Source organism: Mirounga angustirostris, unplaced genomic scaffold, assembly GCF_029215605.1.
Source record: "Mirounga angustirostris isolate CCGP_5_RB_7025 unplaced genomic scaffold, mMirAng1.0.hap1 SCAF_10, whole genome shotgun sequence".
NCBI classification, from domain to species: Eukaryota; Metazoa; Chordata; class Mammalia; order Carnivora; family Phocidae; genus Mirounga; species Mirounga angustirostris.
The window spans coordinates 99,445,550-99,468,259 of record NW_026991718.1 but is presented as its reverse complement, the minus strand read 5'-3'; the positions used below and the strand labels follow the sequence as shown (position 1 = coordinate 99,468,259).

The window sequence follows — 22,710 nt, the reverse complement described above, 5'->3', positions numbered from 1 at the left end:
AAAAAAGGAAGAGAATATGATCAGGCAGGAGAGTAGAACAAAACCATACACTAGGGATTTAGGGTATATTTTGATCTGTTAGAAGAAACTATCTCAAATTTTTAAAGAGAGAACAACTGATATATATATGCCAAAAATAAGGGTAACTACTATGAAGAGATAGAATATGACTCTAAAAATGAAAAATAAAAATGTTTTTTAAAAAAGGGATAAGATGTTGTTTGAAAAAGGGAAAAAGAAAAATTCAAAAAAAAAAAAAACCAGTTAAAAAAAATTAACTTTGAAAGGCTAAAGAATCATGGTAAAAAAGCCATGGATTCTATGTGCATTATTTCCCCAGCGCTGGAGTTCTGCCGTTCTCATTGATCGGTGAACTCGCTCTTGGCTGGCTGTTCTTGCTGATCTTCTAGGGGAGGGGCCTGTTGCCGTGGTTCCCAATGTCTTTGCTGGAGGCAGAATTGGCCTTCCCTTGCCTGTCCGGGCTAAGTAATCTGCTCAGGTTTACTCTCAGGAGCTTTTGTTCCAAGCTTTCCATACAGCTTTGGAGGATGAGAGTGAAAATGGCGGCCTCCCAATCTCCACCCTGGAGGAGCCGAGAACTCGGGGCCCTGCTCCTCAGTGAGCCCCCAGAGAAAAGCCGTCAGTCACTCCCGTCTCCCCAGTCTGCGGCCACACTCACCTGGCCTGTGACCGAGCATTTCTATCTCTGGCACCCGACTCAGTGTGGAGTCTCCAAACCCAGCAAATCCCTGCAGTGCGCTCCTGCGCCGCTCCTCCTGGGGGAGGAAGGAGACTCTCCCTGGATCTGCTGCTCTTGGGTCCCTGCTGGAGGAGCAGTGGCACGACTGTGCCCTGGATCACGGTTTATGACAACCCCGAGCTGAGAGACTGCTCCTCGGCTCCGTCTCTGCAGCTGGCTTCCCTACTCTGATACCTGGGAGCTCTGCCACACTCAGGCACCCCCGGTCTTTCTGTGACCCCGAGGGTCCTGAGACCACACTGTCCCATGAGGGTTCCACCCCCCGCTTGGCCACTGGAGCAACCTCCCTCAGCAGAGCTGAGTTCTAAAAGTTCCGATTTTGTGCTCCGTGGTTCTATCACTTGCCAGAAGCGGCCGACAGAGGACCCCTCCCCCACCGTCTATCCTCCCGAATATCGCCTCGGATTCACTTCTCCGCACGTCCTACCTTCCAGAAAGTGGTTGCTTTTCTGTTCAGAGAGTTGTTGCTCTTCTTTTCTTCAATCTCCTGTTGAGTTTGTAGGTGTTCAGAATGGTTTGATCCCTATCCAGCTAAATTCCTGGGACCAGAGGAAATCCAGGTCTCCTACTCCTCCGCCATCTTGCTCCGCCCCCTATATGCATTGTTTTTTAAAGACTGCATACAAACTTGTGAAGTGCTTATTGTTGAGGAACTAGGTATGTCTGCATCTGTCAGGTTTGAATGTCGGGTGCAGGAGATGGGCAGAAGCTAGGAAGATTTGAACTTTTCATTTTTTTATCTTTCTGTAAAATTTGAAGTTTCTTACCAAGAATATTACCTGCTTATTTCATGCTGAATATGGTTACGTGGATGGTGGGGTGGGGCTGGGGAGGAGTCTACCCTGGGCTATCTCAAAAATAAGATCATGGTTTAAAAAAATAAAGGAAAGGAAAATTAGCACAACTAATTGAGGATACTTGTTGTTTAACATGGGTGACAGTAGTAAAATTATTTTTTTAGTTAATATCTGCTTGAAGTATCTATCAAGCTTTAATTGTTTGAAACCCTCAGGCAATTCATTTTTCTGAATAGCTGTGTTTCCAAAATGATTAAGTACTCATTCTTTTTAAGCAACAATACTTTATTTTTTAATTTAAAAAACTTTATTTTTTAAAATTTATTTTTAAAAACAATTTTTTAAAATTGAAAATTTTAAAATTAATTACATTAATTTCAGGTGTACAACATAGAGATCTGACAAGTTTATGTTATGCTATGCTCACCGTAAGTGTAGCTACCATCTATCACTATACAATGCTATAGCAGTACCATGATTATGTTCCTTATGCTGTACCTTTCATCCCCATGACTTATTCTATAACTGGAGGACTGTATCTCCCACTCCCCTTTACCCATTTTGCCTACCCTTCATCCCCCTCCCCTCTGGAAACCATCTGTTCTCTGTATCTATGGGTCTGTTTATGTTTCTTTGTTTTTTTAGATTCCACTCATAGGTGAAGTCATATAGTATTAGTCTTTCTCTATCTGATTTATTTCACTTAGCATAATACCCTCTAGGTCCATCCATGTTGTTGCAAATGGCAAGAACTCATTCTTTTTTATGACTAACATTCCATTGTATATATGTATATATGTATGTGTGTGTATGGTATATATACCATCTCTTTATCCATCATCTATTGATGGACACTTGGGTTGCTTCCATATCTTGGCTATAATAAATAACACTGCAGTAGGAGCACCTGAGTGGCTCACTCAAGTGTCTGCCTTAGGATCAGGTCATGATTCTGGGGTCCTGGGATTGAGCCCCAGTCAGGCTCCCTGCTCATAGGGGAGTCTGCTTCTCCCTCTCCCTCTGCTCCTCCCCCCCGCTCCTGTGCACGTTCTCTCCCCCCCAATAAATAAAATAACACTGCAATAAACATAGGGATGCATATATTTTTTTGAATTCGTGTTTTTGTTTTCTTGGGGTAAATGCCCAGTAGTGGAATTACTGGATCATATGGTATTTTTATTTTTAATTTTCTGAGGAACTTCCATACTGTTTTCCACAGTGTCTGCACTAATTTATTCCCACTGACAATGTATTGCGGGGGGGGGGGGGGTTCCCTTTACTCCACATCCTTGCCAACAATTGTTATTTCTTACCTTTTTGACTCTAACCATTCTGATAGGTGCAGGTGATATTTCATTGTGGTTTTGATTTGTAATTCTCTGATGATGAGTGATGTTGAGCATCTTTCTCATGTGGCTCTTAGCCATCTGTATGTCTTCTTTGGAAAAATGTCTGTTTGGGTCCTCTGCCCATGTTTTAATTGGATTGTTTGGGGTTTTTTGGTGTTAAGTTGTGTAAGGTCTTTACATTTTTTGGATATTAACTCCTTATCAGATATATCATTTGTAAATGTCTTCTCCTTTTAGTGGGTTGTCTTTTCATTTTGTTGATGGTTTCCTTCTTGTGTGAGAGCTTTTTATTTTGGTGTAGTCCCAGTGGTTTATTTTTCCTTTTGTTTCCCTTGCCTGAAGAGACATATCTAGAAAAATGTTTAAGCAACAATATTTCCAAAATATGTCACATTCTTAAATAGTGTGTAGAACATAACCATTTTTTAATAACTCCACAGTTATTTTCATAAACTCAAGTTGTACTGCATTGCTTGTTCCTACACTGGCCCCAAGAATGATGTGGTTTGTCTCTTTTCCAACGCTTTATAAATTTATCTGCCAATTGTCAATTTCATCAGCTCACCAAAAATGAACTTTCTTGAATCCGTTCTACTTTCTGATGTGTAAGATTAGAATTCAGATTAGAAGGTTTCTAGGACTAGTGTGTAAGGTAGGAAAGAGGAGTGAGGTTCTGGGAAAAAGACTCTTACTTTGCAGTAAAATGCATGGGTTTTACTGGTTCCCTTAACAAATCTCCTTTGAGTTTCTTGTGCTAGGCTTTTAGTTGTTTCTCTGCTTTTAGTTGTCGGTCTACTGGGCTGTGGGCACTGGGACATCTGTTGGCTGCTGGGAGACTTTGGATTATTCCCTGGTTCTTAGCAGTATTCCTTTGGATTATTCCCTGGTTCTTAGAAGTATTCCACATTGTTGGTATGGAGAATTCCAGAAGTGGCAGTGTATATGAAAGTTTATATTTATAAAACAAAGAGTGTTGCTTTATAGAAAATTTTTGCAGGATTTGTTGAGATGGAAGCCACTCCTAGACATCAAGTATGTGATATGACCATAAAAAGTGACACAAGTGTGTAACTCATGAGATATCTATATGTGCTTTTCAAACTCTTTTAGTACCATTTTATCTATTAGGTGGAAATAGTTACAGTATGGTGTGTACTGAAGACACATACAGTTTTTATACTACACATCTGGCCCTTAAGTAAGGATGAGGTAAAAGTATTTTACCATGGATTGGATTCTGTGCAGGAAAGAAGTTAAGATTAATAGATATTTGGGGAAATGAAGGATATTTGGCACAGTGATTATTATTTTATTCCTTCATAAGTTGTTATTTTATCCTCTCGCCTAAGAAGAAATGTTTTGAGCTTGGCGGGGGGGGGGGGGGGGGCGGGTTGTGAAATTTATCTTCAGAAAACTTACCATAAGTGGGCCTGCCCCTCCAGAAAGTGGTATGATTTGGTTCTCTGCCTGGATACTTGACAGGTATTTATCTTGCTGATTTAAAAACAATTTAAAAATAATGGAAGGTAAGTGGGCACTGGTAAGTTGTTAACAAATAAGTAAATAATGCTTTGGACTTGTAGTGGTTTTAAAATCTATCCACAGATTGTGCAATATGTTCCTTTCTAAGTGGAGGAGCTTAATTTCCCTTCCTTTGAGCACGGGCTGAATTTAGTGATTCCCTTCCAATAAGTAAAATGCGGAAGAGACGGTGTGTCACTTTCTGAGAGAAGGTGATGAAAAGCATTGCTTCCACCTTGCTCGGTCCAGGATCACTCATTCTGGAAATGCCAGCGGCCATAGTGTGAGGGCCTTCAAGCAGCACTGTGGAGTGGACATAGAGGTGCAGAACGGCCAGCAGCCATGTGAGGGAGCCATATTGGAAGCAGGTCCTCCAATCCATCTAACTCACATGACCACAGTCCTGGCTGGCTGATGCAGCCTCCTGAGAGACCCGGAGCCAGAACCACACAGCTGAGCCACTCCCAAACTTCCAAAGCACAGAAAATGAGATAATAAATGTTTGTTATTTAAGATACTGTCTTTGGAGTCATTTCTTAATGTAGCAATAGATAACTAACAATACTGTCTGAGAAAAGTTGGGTTCCCCAGGTATTCCAAGTTGTTGTTACTTTAAGGATAGAACATAGCTTGCTTATTTCAAATTATGTAAAGTCAGCATAAGCTACTGATAATACATTTGTTCTCAGGGAAACCTGGAACTGCGATGCTCTTACCTTGAGGTTTGAATCCATGGTCTCTCTAAATAGAACTAACCTCCATTTCCAAGGAATACTAGGATCAGTTTTCTGGAAGCCCAACTGGGGCTAGTCCAAAATGAAACCAGAGAATTTGAGATGATTCTGACCATGAGGATTCAATAAGTTAAAAAGTACATGTGGCTTCCTCACTCCCTTCCCTTCTGCCTTAACTGTTGAGTTGCTGACAACTTATTACCAGTATGGACTGTTGACACTGTGCACTTAATTGCCAGCCTGTCAGATGAGCACGATGCTGTCGAAGTAGTTAAAGGCTCTTTTAAAGCCAGACTTGATCTTGTCTTGCTAGCCATTGCTAAAACCAGGTAAAACTAAAGTGCTTGCACTTTCAAAGTGGCACGTGTAGTCCGGACATTCTCCAGACTCCTTGCACAAGAATCTCATGCATGTGCTCAGGATGCCATCGCTAGCTCTGTCAGTGCCAGGCCTGGGAGTCAGGTGGTCTGGGTTTAGTCCTGGCCCTGCTGGTTCCTAACACTTGGGTAAACTCCCTCTCTCTGACCTCGGGGTTTTCATCTGTGAAATTACAGTTTTGGTACTCAGTGAGTCTCAAAGGAGACCCCTGGCCTGCCTTCAAGTTCCTGAGGGGTTTTTCCTTTTTTTTTTTAACAAATAATATTTTTTTATTAACATATAATGTATTATTTGTTTCAGGTGTACAGGTCTGTGATTCATCAGTCTTACACAATTCACAGTGCTCACCATAGCACATACCCTCTCCAACGTCCATCACCCAGCCACCCCATCCCTCCCACCCGCCACCACTCCAGCAACCCTCAGTTTGCCTCCTGAGATTAAGAGTCTCTTATGGTTTGTCTTGTTTCATTTTTCCCTCTCTTCCCCTATGATCCTCTGTCTTGTTTCTCAAATTCCTCATATCAGTGAGATCCTATGATACTTGTCTTTCTCTGATTGACTAATTTCACTTAGCATAATACCCTCTAGTTCCGTCCCTGTCATTGCAAATGGCAAGATTTCATTCCTTTTGATGGCTGCATAATATTCCATTGTATATATATACCACTTCTTCTTTATCCATTCATCTGTCGATGGACATCTTGGCTCTTTCCATAGTTTAGCTATTGTGGACATTGCTGCTATAAACATCGGGGTGCACATACCTCTTTGGATCCCTACATTTGTATCTTTGGGGTAAATACCCAGTAGTGCAATTGCTGGGTCATAGGGTAGCTCTATTTTCAACTTTTTGAGGAACCTTCATACTGTTTTCCAGAGAGGCTACACCAGCTTGCATTCCCACCAACAGTGTAGGAGGGTTTCCCTGAGGGGCTTTTTCAAACAGAATATTTCTACCTTCTTCCTGTTGGTTGGAAACCATAGCCATAGGGAGCTTCTGTCACTGAGGGGACTGTGGGACACCCCTTCATCATGTCATGTTGGGAAGATGGCAGTGAGCCACTGGGCGGGATGATCTCAGAAGCATTCAGCTCGGAACTAGGAAGTGGGTCCCAAGACAAGTGGATAGGATTGCTGTCCTATCTCCACAATCCCCTCTCTTCCTTCCTTCTTTGCTTCCCTCCCTCCCTCACTCCTTTCCTCCTTCCTTCTTTGTTTCTTTGTTTCTTTCTTCCTTTTTTTTGAAATCCTTTACAATATTGATTTATTTTATCCGGCTATTTTCTAAGTATTTAAATTCCAGTTAGTTAACATACAGTGTAGTATTAGTTTCAGGTATACAATACTGTGACTCAACACTTCCATACAACACCTGGTGCTCATCACAAGTGCCCTCCTTAATCCCCATCACCTATTTCACCCATCCCCCCACCCACCTCCCTTCTGGTAACCATCAGATTGTTCTCTATAGTTAAGAGTCTGTTTCTTGGTTTGCCTCTCTCTCTCTCTTTCCCCCCCTTTGCTATTTCTCAGACTCCATGTTGATGTTTGGGGACTTCTTTTCCCTTCAAAGCTATTTTGGATTTCATTAGTAAGGTGGGCACAGTGTGATTTACCTTAGGTCTCCTAGTCTTAGAAGTGGTCCAGATGCATCATTGCTGTCAGTCCCTGGGCCCCAAAGGAGGGCTCCACAGCCTTACATATTCTGCCTGGACTGCCTTTTACATTTTCCATGGAACATGCCATTTTTTCACAGTCACGGAACATTTAGCATTTAGCAAGTGTTCCTGAATCTTGCAGAAAGTTCCCAGTTATTTGTCCAGGTGACGAGGTTCTGGTTACCAGTCAGATTAGAAGAGACAGTGCTCTGGAAGACCAAGCGCAGGAATAGATATGAAGTACTTTGTGATCTCTAAGTCAGAACGCCTGCATCATTTCTTGAGAAGCCAACCAAACTTCTCAACAAAGGCAGCTTCGTTTAACCTGTACCAAAGGGTCATAGGTTGGTACAGCCCTTTCTCTAGAGTGCATTCTTGCCAGACAATGTGCCAAGCCTTTGATGTGCATTCTCAGTCATTTCATCCTCACAGCTCCTTATGAGGTAGATAGTAGTACAATTGTCCCTATTTTTCAGAGGAGGAAACAGTCTCAGGAAGACTGCTCTCCAGAGTCATATAAATGGCAGAGCCAATATGTGATTTCAATCTCATAGGTGACAAACCTAGTGCGATTAACAATTTCATTATGCTGCCTCCTCTGGGAGGGCAAAGCCTTCTAAGGGCTACCATTCTTTCGCTCTTTCTAAGTATTTAAATTCCAGTTAGTTAACATACAGTGTAATATTAGTTTCAGGTGTACAATATAGTGATTCAACCTGTCACAACCACTCTATGCTCCAACCAGCAAATTGGAACCAGGCAGGCAATTCCATCCACTGTCTCCAGAACATGCTCAGCCCTGGGCTTGAATCTGTTGCTGCAGAGCTGCCGGCCCTCAGAACTCTTCTGTGTCCCTCCCACTCTACACTCAGCCATCCTTTAAACTGAGCTTGGGATGCCTGAGTGGCTCAGTCGGTTAGGGGTCTGCCTTTGGCTTAGGTCATGATCCCGGGATCCCAGGATCAGCAGGGAGTCTGCTTCTCCCTCTGCCCCCCACCCCACCTGTGCTCTCTCTCTCAAATAAATAAAATCTTTTAAAAATTAAAAATAAATCCAGCTCAAGTTCATCTTGCTTTCTTGTCCCAGACTATCTTGAACTTTTCTCTCTCCTTTAGCACTTTATATGTTATTTCCCATCCTTGAGTTCTGCCTCTTCAGCTAAATATTCAGTTCTTTGAAGTATTGGCATTGCTCTAACCAGGGTTTCATATGCCTCGGGGAACTCCCAGATGGAGTCACTGCCAAGCAGACAATGGGATTCTATGAGCACAGCAAACAGCGGGAGACTGGAAAGACCAGCAGTCCAGTTGCACTGGGCATATTCAGCTGCAAATCCTAAGAATCAGCCACTTGTTTGGACTTCAAGGCTAGACTCTTATTCTAGTGGAATCTGGGTATCAAACAAAGCAGTTAGATACGGATAACAGGGGAAACAGGGAAGAGTTTGGTCCTAGAGAATAAAACTAGAACTATGACAGGAGGTCAAAGCAGGGCGTACAGCAGTGTTGATGGGGCATTATGCTGGAATGGTAGGTCTCAAGTCCAGGCAAGATGTCCAGCTGTTCTTAGATTCCAGACTTCCAGACTTAATGACCCAATAACTCTTTTATCAAGGAATGCTTTGTAAGACCTTGAACCTGTTTGAGGAAACATTAGCCTAGATAATAGGCATTGTATAGGCTTGTTGAATTGAATAGTTGTGGGAAAACCTACATTCAATTGTCAGAATCTACTCACCTGAAAAATTGTTTATGAACTTTTGAAGGGTAGTCCAGTGCAGTGGTTAAGAGCATGGAATCCGACCAGTTGTCCTGAATGTGTGGCCTTTGACAAGTTTCTTGACCCAGTTTCCTCTTCTGTTAAACAGGGGAGATGATAAGGCTATCCTCCTGGGAAGGTAGCTATGAAGATCAAATGAGTTGATAATATATTTGGTTAGAACAGTGCTTGGCACATAATAAGCACGAAATGTTAGCTATTATTATTCTAGACAGAATGAATTTTAGAGATGTTTTCAAGAATAAATTATTGACTTCTGTTGTGATGCTAGCTTACCATTTGTCCTACATAAAATTCCCTCTTGCCCACACAAGAAGACTGATTAATAAACAGACACTGCTTTTAAAGTCACTATCTCTTTTTAAAAAGGAGTAAATTGCACAACCTCAGACAGCTGTTCAGCCTCTATGGCAAAATTCAAATAGATCCCAGTTAAGTGAGATTTGTTCTAATGCTCTGTTAGGTGAAGACTGAATGTTTCTTTTTTAGAGGCACTTGACTTAGACATTATGTTCTGATTAATGAAATACAGGTTAGGATAACTTATTTCACACAAGGACACAATACCAAAAAAAATGTTTCTGTATCAAAACATAGGTACCAATGCTGGATAAAATTAATTGGGTGTCAAAAAAAAAACAAAAACAAAAAAAAACTAAGAATGAAAATAAACCTCACAGCCTAAGGAATAATTCTATTCTTGCCACACATGAAAAGATTTTAAAGCATTTTTCTATTCTAGACTTTTCCTTTCTTGTCTGAGAGGCTAGATTAGAATTGTAAAACTTTTGAGCTACAAGACAACAGAGAAATCTCGTTTTACAGTTGAGGAAACTGAGTTCCCCCAAGGGATGGTTTTGCCTGAGGTCTCTAGCTGGTCGAGGAGAGTCAGCACTGAAAGGTAGGTGTTCCAGAGTCTTGTCTAGGGACCTGTGGCAGGCTGACGTCCTTCATGCAACCCCAGCAGAGCTGAGGCCCAGCTGCAACACCTCCCCTAGGCTGGACTTAGAGTCGTGAAGTGTGCCAAGTGAACATTTTCAAGGTCCGTTGCACCACTAGCGCTCCCTTTAAGGGCTTTCCGTATTGAGTTCTCTGCAAAACTTGGATACCCAGCGATGAGAAGGACCTAATCACCGCTCTCACAGAGCTCACCCCTGGGCTGACTGGAGACCACCGCGAAGCTGACATAGTGTGGTTTTTTTGCAACCAACAGTATTTTGATTGAGACACTTGTGTGAAGGCGCTATACAAAATAGTGCGTGGCGATTCTCAGATAAATAGGGCAAGGATCCTGCCTTCATTTTAGTGGTACAGGTTAACACAGGTGCTCCCCTATAGTGTGCGACAGACTCTGAGAAATGCCAGGAAAGAGGTCTGACTAAAGCACGTTGAGAGCTCAGAGGAGAGAGATGATGGGCAGCCTGTGTGGGGTGGGGTGGGGATGGTATCAGGGAAGACTCTGTTAATTTTGTTGTTTATTCCACCAAATCATTGGGCACCTACTAGGTCTCAGACATCGTGCCAGGTGCTGAGATGTAATGATGAAGGAGTTGCAGCCTTTACGGGCCCTCAACTAGGGCAGAACAACAACAAAAAATACAGGATTTTTTTCAATTCTAAGTGCTGTTCGTTGTGAGTCGTATCCTAATTTTAGAGATGTTAAATTTTTGGAGAAATATGTATTTTAGAATTAATGAAATAAGATAGGAATAGATAACCCAGAGTGCTTTCTTTTTTTATTTTATTTTATTATTTTATTTATTTTATTTATTTGACGGAGACAAAGCGAGAGAGGGAACACAAGCAGGGGGAGTGGGAGAGGGAGAAGCAGGCTTCCCGCTGAGCAGGGAGCCCGACGCAGGGTTCAATCCCAGGACCCTGGGATCATGCCTTGAGCCGAAGGCAGACCCTTAACGACTGAACCACCTGGGTGCCCCCCCAGAGTGCTTTCTATGGCCCAGACAGAGTAAGTGATTACACATACCAAGTTCTTGTCTCAAGGTTTACTTCAGCGGAACCCAAACTGATAATAGGGAGTTTGACCTTCATCCTGAAGGCAATGTAGAGTCATTGAAGAGTTTTAATAGAGGGAGTGATACATCATTTCTTTTTGAAAAAGATCACTCTGAATACAGTGTGAGGAATGCCACAGGGGAGACAGAACATTTAGGTCCAGAGAGCTAAGAGTCCAGAGAGGTGGAGGCATCCCGAATGGAGGGACAGATGGTGATGAGGGTGAGTGTAGACTGAAATGTGAGGATGAGAGATCTAGGAGGTGGTAATCAGTAGGAACCCATGACTGACTGATTGGCTTGGAAGCTGGGGAGAGGATGGAGAATGCTGGATGAAATGGTCCAGGAAGAATGTATCCAGTGAGAAGTAAATACCACACAGACAGGGAACTTCCTTCCCATTGGAGCTGGCCATTAAAGACCAAGACTTCTTAGAAAACATTTTTCCTAATTACCCCCTACTGTCATTATAAATGTCGTATAGGTTTATTGTGGACGTTTGGGGAAATAGCAATTCTTAAAACCCTGAAATCCTATCAATCACCATTAAAATTTCAGTGTGTATCTCTCCAGTATTTTACTAACTACGACCTACTTAGATAACAAAAATCAAATATGCTATATCATTTGGCATCCTGCCTTTTTCACATATCGTACTGTGGGCATTTTCCTGTAAATCTTTAAAAAACATAACTTTTTAATGACAATGTATCATGTGAGTAAGGGATTTCTGTTTTGTAGGGTTATATTTTTTCAATATTTTTCTCACTATAGACAACTATAAGATGAATAGCATAAATTACCAGGAGTGGAATACTAGGTTAAAATGCATGAACATGTTTAGGGTTCTTGATAATTATTGTCAAGATGCACCCCTAGTGAAGTTGTACCAATATATATCTTCTATTAGCTGGGTAGAAGACAGCTCCAGAAAGGCAAAGATTTTGGTCTGTTTTGCACATTGTCATACCCTCAGCACCTAGAAAATACCTGGCTCCTAGTGGATATTCAACAATTACTGAATGTTTAAAAATTACAGATAAATGAAGAGTGAGTGAATGTATGTCTTACTGCACCCTCACTACACTATTTCAGTTATAATTATTTAATGGATCTTTGCCAATTTGGTAAGTGAATAATGATATATTATTGTTGTTTTCCATAATATTGCTTTGATCATCATTAAGTGTGAGATCATGTATTTTCCTGTGAAACGTGGTGGCTAGTTCTGGCATTTGATAAGATTCAAGTTCACATACACTTACTAGCTGTGCAATTTTTGAGTCTTGCAAAATGCTTCAGTAAGCCTGTTATCTCCTTTTAAAATGGAAATGATAATCATACCCCCCTTTATAGAATCACTGTGAGGAAGAATAATATAATGTATAATGCATAGTGCCTGCAAATATAATGCATAGCACAAATAAATGTTGATCATGTTTTAAATTGTTTAATTGTCTTTTCATGTCCTTTCCCCACTTTTTTCTATTTCACAGTTTATTTTAAACATTAAGGACCTTAACTCTCTGACATATTCATTCCATACAGTTTCCCACATTTCTGTCATTTTGTATATGGTGGCTTTCTTAATGTACCAAAATTGTATTTTATTTCTACTCATATCTGTACAGATTTTCTTTTGTGATAACTTTCACTGCTTTGGTGCTTAAAAAATATTTCTTCATGCTGGGATGTTAAACATTTTTCTTGATTGTTTTATTTTTTTCTAGGTTATTTCTTAATGCTTCTGTATAAAATGGTTTACTCTATCTGTTATTTATTGTAATTAGGCTAGTCTAGCCTAGGGAGTAGTTACAAATAAACTCTGAAGTACCAGTGTCTTGCACAGCAAAAATTAATTTCTCATTCAGGACGAGTCTTTAGGAATGGGGGGAGAGGGCCTCTATCTAGTGCCTCAGCGATCCATGTTCCCTCCATCTTGTGCCATCTCATCCTGTGGTTTCTAAGGTTTTCTTGACAGGAAAAGGAGGGATGGAAGAAGCACACCAGCTTTTGATTGCCTCAGCCTACAGGTGACAAATATCACATCCACTCACGGTTCATTGGGTAGTCACAGTTGGTCTAGTCACTAAACTAGTCACATGGGCCCAACCTAGCCCCTGGGGCAGCTGGGAAATTTAGGAGAGCATGTGGAAAACGTACTGATAAGCACCAAATTTCTATGCTAGAGGAAGTGAGGGAATAACCTAATTTATTTTTCCCCCTAGTCAATTGTCCCAGCCTCCCTTTTCTTTTAATTTAGAGATATTTAAAGTTAAATTTAAAGAAAAAATAACATTCCTATTCTCCAAACCCCACCTTAATAACTTAAGATTTCATCACATTTGTGTCCATTTTTTATAACAGTTTTATTTGCCATAAACTTTGCCCTTTTAAAGTGAATGATTCAGTGGTTTTTAGTGCTGCCACAGAGTCCTGCAACCATTATCAATATCTAATGTTCGAACATTTTTGTCGCCTCCAAAAGAAACACTGAACCCATTACTAGTTGCTTCTAGACTCCCCCTCTCCCAGGCCCTGGCAATAACTAATCTACTTTCTGTCTCTATGAATTTGCCTATTCTGGATATTTCTTGTAAATGGAATCACATAACATGTGACCATTTGTGACTGGCTTCTTTCACCTAGCATATGGCTTTTAATGTTCATCCACATTGTTGCAAGTATCTATACTTCATTCCTCTTTATTGTTGAATAATATTCCATAGTATGAATATACCACATTTTAAAAAATCCATTCAGAGTTGATGGACATTTGAGTTATTTACACTTTTTGGCTATTAAGGATAATGCTGCTATGAACATTTGTGTATAAATATTTGTGTAAACATGTGTTTTCAGTTCTCTTCTGTATATACTAAGAGGTAGAATTTCTATGTCATATAGTAACTATGTTTAACTTTTGAGAAACTACCAGACTGTTTTTCACACAGTGTGTTCTGATGTTGCTGGGTAGAGTGTCTATACATATCTATTAGATCTAGTTGGTTAATAGTGCTGTTCAAGTCTTCTAGTCTCTTGTGATCTTCTGCCTAGGTATTCTATCCACTACTGAAAGTGGGTATTGAACAACTATTATTGTTGAATTTTCCGTTTCTTCCTTCAATTTTGTCAGTATTTGCTTCATGAACTTTGGGTTCCTATTGTTAGATACATATATGTTTATGATTGTTATGTTTTTCTGATAAATTGGCCCTTTTTCATTATAAAATATCCTTATTTGTCTCTAAAAACAACTCTTAAAGTTTATTTTGTCTGATATTAGGATAGCTACTCTTGCTCTCTTTTGGTTCCTGTTTGCATGGCATATCTTCCTGCAATCTTTAATTTTAAACCCATTTCTGTCTTTGAATCTATGTGTGTTTCTTGTAGACAACATATAGTTGGATTTTAGGAAATCCATTAAGTCCCACCGCAGAGACAATCACAGTTGACATCTATTTTCATGTGTGCTCTTGTAGAATTTTCTAATATATTACATATATACATACTTCTCAGTTTTTATACAATGGGATCAAACTGCATAAACTACTTTGAAATATGCTTTTCCCCCCATATCACAATAGAACGTGATATTTCCATGTCAATAAATATTGATATATGGCATTTAAAATCATTCTATGTTGCCTTGACAATTCACTTTACCAGTCCATCATATTTAGGTGATTTTCACCTCTTTGTCATTATTAGTAACACAATGGAGATACCATCCTTATAACTAATTTTATGCATATTTATAGTTACTATTTAGTGTAAATGTCAAGGTGAAATTGATATAAATTAACAAACCACCCACTGCAGCTGAGGCATACCAGAGTGCCTATTTCCACACACTTTGGTTGTTTTCACGAGATCATTTCTAAATGATGCAAATGTAAAGTCCAGCCTGGAATGGGAGCAGTTTTTGCCATGATTGTCAGTTCCTGGTTGCTCAATAATTTAGCCTCCTCTTTTCTTAGTTAAATTAATAGTTTTAATTTAATGGCATCCTTTATGGACTAAAACAGTGAAAAGGCCAGTACAGAGAGAAGCTAGAAACAGAACCAGAAGGTTGTCATATTTGAGGGCAAGTAGTTTATTTGGAAAGGGAGTGGGAAAGTGAGGGAGTGGAAAAATGGAAGGGAGGAAAGTCGTTAAAAAATGGATTAGTGAGTAGGTCACCACAGTGGACTACTGCGGTTCAGTCCTGCTGGACACCTTCTGTGTGACCTTGGGCAAGTTGCTGATCTGTTCTCCGAGCCAGGATATTCTTATCTGGAAGATGTGACAATTCTTTCATCAACAGATTATTTTAGTTTGGGTTTTCCCAGAAGAAGACCCTGAGAAGAGAAGCTTTTGGAGTTTGGGGAACTATAAACACTTCAGGTACATTGTGCCTCTGGAAACGTATGTTCAGCACATGACTGTTTTCCTCCAGTTAGCTCTAGTGGAATCACTATTTTTAGTTTTATGTTTTCCTGTCAATAACAAGCTATTGTTACAATGACACATTTATTGTTGCTATGCATTGGTACCTTTTCTTATGAAAAGGATACACCTTAGAGGAGGTAAATAGTTTTTCCATATTAATCATATACAAGCAAAATACTCCATGGGGAAAGAATTCATTCTGGCCGAGTAAGGAATGAAGGGAAGATAGAAGTGGTGGGAAAACCTCCCACATGGAGCAAAATTTAATGGGAAATCCAAGATATATGTCTCCACCCCTCCTGCATTTTCTTTGCAGGTGTTTTTTTGTGGCTGTGGAATAGAGTTGGCCAAGACTATTTTTATGAACCCATTACAAACTGAAGGGGCGTTTTCTAACCTGCCAGAGGTAGGGGGTCCATCTTGGCTCTGAGCTGCATATGTGCACCGCACTGACAGTTCCGTGGCTTTGGGATTGTAGACTCTTGTAACCTTTGTACTCTCCTGAGAAAGAAACTGGCAAGGCCCGCGGGGTAAGTGGCTTGATGGGCCCACAGCAGTAGTTCCTCCCACTTAGAGTTGGAGCTTTTGGTTTGCTTGTTCCTGGCATGGAGCACACTTCTCAGTAAAGACACTGTCAGGTGGGGATTTCTGGGTGATAAAACAGGACTCTCGGTGCCTAGATTTGTGTTGAGGCCCAGAGGCTGAGAATTGACCAAAGGAGCCACTTTTTTTTTTTTTTAAAGATTTTATTTATTTATTCATGAGAGACAGAGAGAGAGAGAGAGAGGCAGAGGGAGAAGCAGGCTCCCCGCTGAGCCGGGAGCCCGATGTGGGACTTGATCCCAGGACCCTGGGATCATGACCCGAGCCGAAGGCAGACGCTTAACCATCTGAGCCACCCAGGCGCCCAGGAGCTACTTTTCTAAGCTGAGGGCCTAGGTGTTCTCTATGGATTTGCAAAGCAGTGGAGAGTGAGGGCTGGGGTATTTGAAGCCTGAAGCAGGATGGTGGAGGCAACTTTTTCTTGCAGGGAGTTTTCTGATTGCTGTTGTATTTCCCAAGGGGGATGGAGAGAGGGAGCTCAGCCATCAACTGTAACCAAAGGAGAGGGGCACAAAGGAAGCTGCGTGCAGAACTTGATCTGCCATGCCTGGAGTGTGGGGGAGAGTGAACTGGAGTGTGACAGATGCCCAGTGGGGAGAGGCCGGGGCTACCTGCCGGAGGGGAGAGAGAGAATGAGACCAACAGAGTAAGAAGGGCATTCCCTTCCTCCTCACTCGGGTCCCAGGCTAACGCAGGCAGGTCACAACCTACTGACTGCACTCAGTTCTTTCAACATACTTCTTATATTTGTTAGTCTATTTACTTTCTTGCACCTGCATTTCCTTTTGATACAGAGACTGTTTGTGAGCTAGTATCAAATACCATGATTCCGCTTTCATGCATCCGCCTCTAATGGGCTGTCCTTAGACCTGGTGGCACTTCCATGAAGAGCAGGGGCAAGAATGTGTGTTCCACAGGGACCAGATAAAGGACACAAGGATAGGGGCCAGCCTAGAGCTACCTGGAGAGGGGATATTGCATTAGTTTCCTGGAATTATATAAAAATACCCCAAGATTGGTGGCTTAAAATGACAGGTATTCATTCCTTCACAGTTCTTGAGGTCAGAAGTCTGAAATCAGGGTGTTGGCCAGACCACATTCCCTCCATATGCTCTAGGGGAGAATCCATCCCTTGCCTCTTCTGGCTTCTGGTGGCTGCGGGCATTCCTTGGCTTGTGGCTGCAATCTCTCTGGTCACATTGCCTCCTCCTCTTCTGTCTGTGTCAAGTCTCCTCTGCCTCTCTCTTATAAGAATATTTGTGATTGGATTTTTAGGTCTCCCTGGATAATCAAGGATAATCTCCCCATCTCAATAATCCATAATGTGATCACTTCTGCAAAGTTTTGTTTTTGACATAGAAGGTCACATTTATAGGCTCCAGGGATTAGGACATGGATATCCTTGGGGGGCCATTATTCAGCCTACCATAGGTACCGAGTCCCACCAGAGAGTCTATTGGATGGACTGATGGATGAGCAGGGATTTTGGGCCCAGGAGGCCTCACTCATGAAGCAGATGCTTTTCCTGGTCAGCTCTGATTTCAGTTATAACCATGGAGGGCCTTTTCCTGCAACCTCAGACTCCTGCTAGCTGTGCCCAATGTTGAGGGAAGATACAGGTCTTTGTTCTATCTCAGAGACTTCCCCAAAGCCTCTGAGAAATAGCCTGGAAGGGATGAGGGGTAGTTATTGCAGCCCAGAGCAAACCTCAGATGATGGAGGAGGTAGATGATGGGCAAGGGCCTCAGCCTCTCATCTTCAGACAGACAATTCTGGGAGATAGAGTGTAAACTTTTCAGATCTTGGTAGGACCCACCCCTATTGCCCACAGCAATGACCTCAGTAATGCACTTTTTTTATGGCTTTTCATCCTTCTCACTCCCTCACTCTGAGTTCTAGGATCACCTTCCAACTGAATTGTCAAAACACAAATCCTTGTCTCAGGCTTTGCTCTCAGGTCTCCCAAACAAAAAAAGGTTCCCAGCAGTGGAATCCCCAAGAAAGCCACAAAACTGCTCCATGGGAAATGACATGGTGAACTTCCATGCTCAGTGAGCACGTTTTGCAGGATTTCTTCTGGGCAGGTTTAGCATAATCTGTCCTAGTTCTTAAGCCACATCTCTTGCCACCCCAACTCCCTCTACCATGGAGGATCCAGAAGCAGGGAGGCTGGGGATAGGGGAGGAAAGAGCCCAAACTGACCATTTCCCCTACTCCCTTCCTCCTCACTCAGGGGTCTACTTGCTACATTCAGTTCTTTCAACATACTCCTTACATTTACCAATCCATGTACTTTGCTTGCATCTACATTTCTTTTTGAGACAGAACCGATTCATCAGTTAGTATCAAAATACTATGATTCTACTTTTAAGTATCCTCTGCTAATGGTCACACTATTCTGAAGAGTAATCAGATCATTGGGGCATGTCTATACAATAAGAAGAATACTACCTCTCAGACAATCCTGTCTTCCAAGATAAGTAGCTCAGTGCCTCAGTGAGTTTATATAACCCTTGGTAGGTGTTTTTTCCCCCTTGGTAGGTTTTTAGATTGTCTATTTATAGTAGGTAGGTTAAATATGGTTACAAATTCTTTGTTGCTACTTCCATTGAGAGATGGAGTCTAATGCTTGGCCAATAGAATGTGGCAGAAATGATATTCTGGAATTTTCTGAGGCTTGGTCTTAGGAAACCTGCAGCTTCTGCCTGGGTCCCATGACTCTGTTCATTATGTTGAAGAGATCATGACCTATAGGCACTCTGGTCATCCCTCACAGCTAAGTCCGGCCTTTCAGCCACCTTACCAAGGTGCCAGGGATCTAAAAATGTCTTGGACTCTCTAGAACAGCCTGTCCACAAGCTGGACACCAACAAGTGAATAGAAGAATCACACAGCCACTCCCTGCCTAAAATGCCTGAGAGATAATGATGGTTGTGGTAAGCCACTGAGGTCTGAGTAGTTTGTTAAGCAGCAAGAAATAACTGGAACAGCAATATGGAGGAAAGAATTTTGGAGTCGGGTCTGGACTCAAATTCTAGCTTCATTATTTATTATTATGTGATCACATTGTTGTGTGATCTTAACAAGTTACATAGCTTCTCCTAGCCTTGGTTTCCTCCTGTGGGAGACAGAGGTAGTTATATCTACTTCCAGCCCCATCATGAAGACGGAATGAGAAAAACAGAAGAGTCTGACACATAGCGGGTGTTCCACAGAGTTCCTCTTTCCTCTTCTCAGCCTCCACACCCTCTTCTCAGTGCTTCCTGGGATTCCCAGAGAAGGCCTGCAGCAAGCCGTACCACCTGCCTCTGCTTCCCGCGGGACTTTATTCTCTTCTTGATTTTTCCCAGCCACTCATGGCCGCAGCTGTTAAAACCCACCACTTAAGATGTTGGGGAAAGCACAGAATTCCCAAAGCATGCTCCTCATAAAATGACTCTGGACCCTTGTTCTAGAAAAAAAAAATAATTATACTTGACTTTTAAAAAATTTATTGACTTGAATACATACTCTGCTTTAATAAAGAACCAGGGAAGGAAATGTAGAGAGAAAAGGGAGTTACAAAGAAAACTGGATTTAAAAAAACAAAAAGCTTGTAGTCAAGGAAGCTATCAGTTTTTGTTTAAAGCTATCAGAAGCAGAAGGAATAGGGGCTCTGTGTGCTGATAGAGGAGGTGGGATTGTCATAAGCCGAAAGTAGAAGAGGCAGACAGGCGGGAGGCTCCTTTGCCCTTGGCCAGTCGTCAGGCAGGTGCATGGGTGCGGCAGGCCCCTGAGAGCACCGGCTGCCTCTGCAGCAGCTCCAGACAGGAGGCCCAGAAATGGACACTTGAATGATTCAAACACCCTAAGCCGCTCATGCTTTTAATGGCTTTGCCACATTTACTTGGCACAATTAGCAGAAATGGGAAATTGATGAGCTCACACTGCCCTTGCTCCTGTATTTCTGACAGTGCTCTGCACTACACAGCAAGCCACAGAGTCGCCCTTTCTTCCCTGCCGGCAGCTCTTTCCACAAGCTTTACCTCTAAGAAGCTCAATCTTCATCCAGACTTTGAGCCAGGACCCCCCATTTGCTTTCCATACTCCCCTCTTTGTCCTTATCCCCTCCTCTGACGTGCTCCCACTGCAGACACCTGTGGGATGTAATTCACCACTGGCCTGTTAGGCCCTGACCCGAGGTTTGGATGCCTGTTCCTTCTTTGCATGTTTGTAAATGAAAGTTCCATCAGAAGTGGAACTCTATTCACGGTAGCCAAATTATGGAAAGAGCCCAAATGTCCATCGACTGATGAATGGATAAAGAAGATGTGGGGTGTATATATATATATTGGAATATTGCCCAGCCATCAAAAAGAATGAAATCTTGCCATTTGGAACGACATGGATGGAGCTAGAGGGTATTATGCTAAGTGAATAAGTCAGAGAAAGACAAATACCATATGATTTCACTCATATGTGGAATTTAGGAAACAAAACAAATGAACATATGGGAAGGACTTGAAAAGAGGGGAAAAAACCATGAGACTCTTAACTATAGAGAACAAACAGGGTTGATGGAGGGAGGTGGGTGGGGGATGGGCTACATGGGTGATGGATATTAAGGAGGGCACTTGTGATGAGCAGGGGTGTTATATATAAGTGAGGAATCACTGAATTATACTCCTGAAATAATATTCCACTGCATGTTAACTAGAATTTAAAAAGAAATTTGAAAAGAAAAAAAAAAAGAAGTGGAAATCTCTAGTAAGTGAGGGAGTCTGTCCAGGAAATTCTAAACACTTGGACCTCAGAAAGGTGTGGATTAGTTCATGGTCAAATAAATGACTATGGCTAGTATTTGTACATGCAATGTTTATAAAGCATTTTTGAAGTTAGACTTACGTTAAGCCTCACAATTCTCCAGTGAGGTAGGAAGTAATCCCATTTTATGGGGGAAAAACTGAGGTTTAGAGAAATTGTGCCCAAAGTCATACATAGAGCTACTGAGGGACAGAGCTGGACCTCAAATCCAAGTTGTTTGGTTCTAAATTCAGTATTCTCTCACCATTTCATTCTACTTTCTGGTTACAATGAACATTATTAATTAACTCTTTTCCCGTCCCTGGGTTGGATTTTCAAGTAGGCGAGCATGACTTTTTTCCTAACATCCAGGATTTTGGCTGGAGAACTAACTGCAGGGCACTGAAGCCACACAGACTGTTATCAACTCAGCTGTCCCCATATTCCAGTCAATTTTCCATGAGCTTTTAAAGAGTATTAGAAGTTACCATTTGTGGAGTTCATGCTAGAACACCAGACCCTGTGATAGTTCCTTAACATACATTATCCCATTAATCCTTGTACCAGCTCACTGAGATCTTCCCATTTTGCAGATCAGGAGACTGAGGTTCAGAGATGTCAAATAGCTAATGAGCTATGGAGCTGAGATTCAAGCCTGACCCTTGACAGGAGTCCTGGGCCTCCTGCTCTCTCCTTGGCCACCCTACCCCCAGCCCCAGGTCCTTGCTCTCCCTGCCACAGGAGACAGGGAACCAGACTCTTCAGCTCTGTCCTCTCCCTCTATGGGTACTCCAGAGGGGATTGCCCAGGGAGAAGAGGGAGGGATGGTAGAAAGGGGTACAATGCTGGACAGACCCAGGTGGTGCTGTTCACTGCACAAGTGCTAAGGGGAGCTTTGATAGAGGGTCCCCCAGTGATGAGTGTGAGTCCATCCCCCAGCACAGCATGCCACAATGAACTTTCACTCATCAGAGCTACAATGTGGTTCACAGAATCACAGGATCATTCCTACAAGATGAAGGGTCTATTTGTAAATTTGTGTCTTTATCAGATTCTGAGGGATCTGTGTTCCTGCCCTTCCAAAACTCCCCCTCCTCCCCACTTCTGTATGTATGAAAGAGCCAAGAAACCCATTTGTCCTCTTGAGAGGGGAAAGGCTGTTATAACAACATGAAAATGGGTGGCCTTTATCCTAACTAGGGACTAGATCTCCAAGACAATAAGTTTATAAGGAAACCTCTGGTGACCAGTCTCCAGCACCTCACTCTGCCACAAGTGGTCACCACAACTAAGCAGGAAGTCTGAAATGGTTTCTGAAGACAGGTCCCAAGCTTTGTCCATTTTCCATCACAGGCCTGTGTGGGAAATCTGCAGCAGACTCTTGAGTTTGACGAGGGAATTCTTTATTTAGCGAGGATAACTTGAAGTAAAATGTTGCCATGAGCAGGTTTTCCTATGGTCCAGATCCTACCCGTAGCGATTTCTAAGCAAGAAAATCAGCACAGCAACAATTAGGCCAATGACAAATAAATCCCAGTATGGCACAAGGGTGTTGTCCAATTTCATCCATTTCCATTTCATGGTGAACTGCTGGGAGAGACATTCTGTCAAAAAAAATCCAAGCCTTCCACCCTCTCCAGAGCCATCATCACCTCCCATCCCACCATCCAAAAGTTGTTCATTGTTGTTTTCAGAGATTTGGGACCTATTTGAGACAAACTTACATTAAAAAACAGGATATCTTGGAGCAAATGCACGGTTTCCAGTTTCACGAGGGCGAAGAAAACAGGTACGTGAGCATCCGGACTCGTTTGAGCAGCCATATCATAAAATCTCCTGGCCAAGTGAATGTCCTAGAGATAGAAAAACAGCCCCTACTCATTAGGTGCAGATTCTTTAGGGG

The 22,710-nt window shown here is 42.0% G+C and overlaps 1 protein-coding gene across 1 annotated transcript in view; it reads right to left on the bottom strand.

Moving 5' to 3' along the window:
* Nucleotides 1-22,158: 22,158 nt before the first annotated feature.
* The window catches only part of SEL1L2 (SEL1L2 adaptor subunit of SYVN1 ubiquitin ligase), a 110,664-nt gene continuing 110,112 nt past the window's right edge, over nucleotides 22,159-22,710 (bottom strand). Inside the window, exons 18-19 of the mRNA XM_064572802.1 lie at nucleotides 22,532-22,660; nucleotides 22,159-22,394 (exon numbers count right to left, since the gene is read on the bottom strand). Coding sequence (XP_064428872.1) covers nucleotides 22,275-22,394; nucleotides 22,532-22,660 — 249 coding nt within the window. The 3' untranslated portion in view covers nucleotides 22,159-22,274. The remainder of the gene's footprint in view (nucleotides 22,395-22,531; nucleotides 22,661-22,710) is intronic.